Source organism: Galdieria sulphuraria (assembly GCF_000341285.1).
Source record: "Galdieria sulphuraria unplaced genomic scaffold scaf_261, whole genome shotgun sequence".
NCBI lineage: Eukaryota > Rhodophyta > Bangiophyceae > Galdieriales > Galdieriaceae > Galdieria > Galdieria sulphuraria.
In genome coordinates, this window is record NW_005178214.1 from 1 (window position 1) to 4,344 (window position 4,344).

General features: G+C 38.3%; 3 protein-coding genes across 3 annotated transcripts; 2 read left to right on the forward strand and 1 right to left on the reverse strand.

Moving 5' to 3' along the window:
* Gasu_64610 (translationally controlled tumor protein (TCTP) (p23)-like protein) lies at positions 1–381 on the forward strand (the record flags this gene model as incomplete). Its single annotated transcript, XM_005702340.2, has 2 exons — positions 1–186; positions 237–381. Coding segments are annotated over 2 exons (304 nt in total), but the record flags the coding sequence as incomplete, so codon positions are not given.
* A 4-nt stretch (positions 382–385) lies between these two features.
* Positions 386–1,300, reverse strand: Gasu_64620 (uncharacterized protein). Its single transcript, XM_005702341.1, has 2 exons — positions 1,149–1,300; positions 386–1,088 (listed from the first exon to the last, which is right to left on the reverse strand). The coding sequence occupies exons 1-2, from the start codon at positions 1,237–1,239 to the stop codon at positions 538–540; spliced, it is 642 nt and encodes a 213-aa protein (XP_005702398.1). The 5' UTR covers positions 1,240–1,300; the 3' UTR covers positions 386–537.
* Positions 1,301–1,550: 250 nt separating this feature from the next.
* Positions 1,551–4,344, forward strand: Gasu_64630 (Cu2+-exporting P-type ATPase; the record flags this gene model as incomplete). The annotated part of the gene is made up of 2 exons (XM_005702342.1): positions 1,551–3,258; positions 3,306–4,344. Coding segments are annotated over exons 1-2 (2,704 nt in total), but the record flags the coding sequence as incomplete, so codon positions are not given.

The window sequence follows — 4,344 nt, forward strand, 5'->3', positions numbered from 1 at the left end:
AACGGAGTCATTTGCCTTGCAACCAATTCCCATGAGCAAGAAAGATTTTCAAGTCACTATCAAGCGTTATAGTAAGAGAGTAAAGGAGTATTTGGAGAAGAATCAACCAGACAGAGTGGAAAAGTTTATGGAAGGAATGAAGTCGTGGTTACCAAAGTTAATTAAAGAATTCGATGATTATGAGTTGTAAGTATAGTGAGGTTCTGCCGTATTTCATTTTGAATGTTTTTTTTTAGTTACATGGGCAAGAGTTGTGACCCAGACGCAGGTTTGATTATGTCCAAATATAGAGATGAAGCTATATTTCCCACATTTTATTATATCAAAGATGGATTAGTTGAAGAAAAGTTTTAAAAAGACAACTTTTTCAAATATTTATCATTGTCCAACAAATTTATTTCGTTCTCTATGAGGAATTCACACTACATCGAGGAGTGGTCACTCACAGAGACGTAAAGCGAACAAATGTACTCAAATCACTATAACTCATACTATATGACAACCTTTACATTCATTATCTCTAGTCACACATTTCTTCTACGCAGTTTCCTGATGTAAGTCAGCTCCTTTTGATAAAGTTTGATCCTTTTCCAAAGAAGTCAAAACACGATAATCTGCAACAGTTGGTATCCATCCACCCGTCTCACCAACCCAGTAGATAAAGAATACCAGGAACACATTAAAGAAATATAGACACATATTGCCCCATAACAGAGCTTCTACTGCGTTAACTTCTGTTCTATTGTTGTGGAGGTTCAGCATTCCAGTAGAAGGTCTCGCAGCTGTGGCAACTATGGCACCAACCAACCACCAAGCCCAGAAGAAGAAGTTGATGGCACCTTCAATATACCATAACTTTTGTTGCCATTTAAAGAATATGCCCAAGAAGCTGTAGCAAAATTCAAGGAATGAAATAACCAGACCAATGGCAGCCACAGCAACAATATATTTACAATATGACGCAATTCCCTGCAGGTTCACTTGCAAGGATGACTTGTATGCACAATATTCGTCAGCAGGTGGTACACTATGTATCCAAATACCGTCCGAATTCCTTCCCATAAGTGCCAATATAGTTATAGAGAATCCTATTGCACCATTCAGTCACTATGTTGAAACCTCCTATTTTATCGTTAACTTGTGCTTACCAATTATAGTAAGATAGAACAACATCTTAATACTAAATAGAGTAGCCACAGTGGCATCTCCCATATAAGCACCCAAGACTCTTCTTGCCATCTCTTATCAAATAGTTGCTTTACACAATTGTTCTTTTCACACAAATGTTGAGATAAAATGAAGAAAGCAGGTGATGAGAGCTCTTTTTAAAGGCCTTGGAAGCTTCCATGGAGCTCAATCATCGATCGAATCTACCAATCATATCTCGAATTTTTAAATTCCAGAACAACAGGCACTCCTTTCCAGAGCGGTTCAGCATTATACACTGGTTACACAGAATAGCTCTAGAACGCTCTGTAAGAGAATAAAAAGGAAACAAATTAGTCCTAAAGTGAAAAGTAGGTGCTTGCTGATTCCCTGACTCTTTTCCCCACTATTGTGAGAAGAGCGTAGCAAGTACCTCTGTAGGACAAAATGGACCTAGTTTTGATGAAAATTGAAGGACTAAAGTGCAACGGTTGTGTCCGAAAGCTTAAAGAGGAGTTTGAGCTGGTATCAGAAGTGGTCAGTGTTGAAACAGTTGATTTGCAGACAAAGTTGGCAGCTGTTTGCACCCAACCTGAAACTCCGTATTTCGTTTTAGAGTCTGCCATATCCAATTGTAATACAAAGTTAGAAAATATCGAAACTGTATCTGCCTGTTTTGCTTTAGAAACTTTGCATAGAGAAAGAACCTTTCTCTTGCAAATAGAGCCTTTACGTTGTTCTTCCTGTGTGAAAGTTGTCAAGGGAGCAGTTGAGAAACTATGTGGACAACTTGTGTATTCCAGTATTGAAAATAAGTTAGTAGTCGTTAAGATTCCAGTTGAAGTTGACGCTGATAACTTCATAACCAAAGTAAAGGAAGAGACCGGAAAACAAGTTACTAGTGTTTTAGAGTTGGGCCTTGGTCTGTTGGGAAAGGCGATAGTGAGTTCAGAGTTTACAGCTGAAGATGATCAAAATACTACATTTGAATATGTCTTTAAGCTGACCAACGACTTACAGGAACTTGAGATGCGCGAAGATTGGATAAGAAATGTTTTAGAGGAAAAACTTGGGATGACCAATATCCATCTTCCTAAAGAACCGAGTCATTTATTTTTTGCAGAAAGTGCAAGTAAAGTAGTATTTGATGATATGAATGAAGCTATGAAAGAAATCGACTTTGATTTGGATTGGTTTCTTTGCTATCAAGACTTAGAAGAAGACTTCGTTGGTTCTAGTTCTATGAACGTCCGCAATGCGCGTATTCGTTTGAGTCCTTTGATATCCTGTTCTCATTGTAGAGAGAAGATTTCGTCGTTGCTGAACAATGCATTGCAAGTAAATGAGGTAGAATTCTCGGATAATCCATATGATGGGTGTTTTAGAGTAGAATTGTATTCTATTTGGGGCTTTCATTCGTTGGAAAAAATCTTCCATGCTTTTAGTAGAGCTTGGATTCCATTGGAGGCAATATCCTCTTTCGCAGACTTTTGCCAGAATTTATCATCTTGTAATAATGCCAAGGAGCTTGTGGTGGATTGCAATACTATGGAGATGTGTAAACGAGATAAATTGGTAGAGTCGATCGCTTCTTCGACTGGCGTTTTCTTTGTGCAAAAGAACTATTCTGAGATGGTATTACTTCGAATTGTTTACAATGAAAGTGTTGTATCACAATCTGAAATACTGGAAAAGATTGTGTCTCTTGGATTCCGAGTAGACGTCTCCAGAGACTGTAGTATCTTGAGTTCTGTTTCAAATGCTGAGTCAACCAACAATCCAAAGGTTGGAACATTGAATATTGTAAAAAGGTACAATTGCGGCTGTAATAAACCCAACTGTTGCTGCCTATCACTTCCTTTGAAAGAAATGAAGGATCATTCTGATGAAGCTTTATCGTTCACAGAAATAGTTTTTAAGGACTCGGGGTCTCCTAGAGCGGTGGATGAACTTGCAACATATCTGTCTTGTCGGTCTTGTCATTTCAACAAGGAGCAGAAAACCCAATGTGAAGTACTCCAAAAGATGGATGAAGAGGAAATTGTAGTCTGTACGGATAGTCCAATTTGTACACTATCATCAACTGATACACCACAATCCTTTCAATATCAGGTAAGATGAACCAAAGCAAGTTGATCAGAGATACTTATGAAAAGCAGCGTGAGAAGAAGACTGCCAAATTGGCGACGACAGTTTCCGGTATGTCTTGTGCTTCTTGTGTAGGTGCTATAGAGAACTGTTTGAAGCGATATGATGGAATCGTAAATGTTTCAATTGGTCTTATCACTTCAATGGCCAATATCGAATTCATTGCAGACAAGATTTCCCCTGAAGAGATTCAAAGAGCCATAGAATCTCTAGGTTACGAAGTATCCACACCAAAAGTAATTGATTCAGAGCGAGACTCAGAAGAACTTGTATTTGGCCTTCAGGTTACTGATGGCTCCGTTGCTGATAGTATTTGTCAGATTCTTAAAGAACAACCTGAAGTGGAACATTTCCAAAAAGAGTCGATGATAATGAATGATACCGTAGAACACGTATTACCAACACAACATTTTCCTTTTTCTTTGCTTTTTCCAAAATCCAAGATGCTGACCTATCGAATAATTGTACATTTGGATGAAAACGAAGTGATGAAATGGAGATTAAGTGACAGTAAGGAATGCAAGAACGGTGAACATGTCAATCCTAAAATAAGACTGATGCGGTTGCTACATGCTCGTAACTTGGAGTGTACCGTCGTGAGTGGGAATACAAGCAAGGAGGCTCATCATTCGCAACTAAGAAAGAGGTTGGAGATGGAAGCAAACAAGTTGTTGTTGCGATGCATTGTTTCAGCCATTTTCACTATTCCTATTATGATATTTAGTTTTGGTCTCGCGAATCATGTTCGTGGCGTCAATACACGTTTAGGAAAGTCACAAATAACTGTAGCATATTTAGTAGAATGGATATTGGCAACCTTTATTCAGTTGATTGGAGGATATCCTTTCTATCGAGGAAGTTATTTCGCTATTTTTCGAAGTCATCGACCCAATATGGACGTATTAATAGCTTTGGCGACATCAACTATCTATGTCTACTCAGTTGCATCTCTCATCTATTACTCGATTGTGGATCAACCCGGTCGTGATATAGACTTCGATTCCAGTTCGATGTTAATTACTATCATAACATTTGGTAAATGGTTGGAAG

Excerpts from the sequence above, each read along its gene's own strand:
- Gasu_64620 (XM_005702341.1), bottom strand. The coding sequence starts at position 1,239 with ATGGCAAGAAGAGTCTTGGGTGCTTATATGGGAGATGCCACTGTGGCT. Across the intron at positions 1,089-1,148 it reads GTTCTATCTTACTATAATTG|GATTCTCTATAACTATATTG; the intron begins GTAAGCACAAGT and ends ATGGTGCAATAG.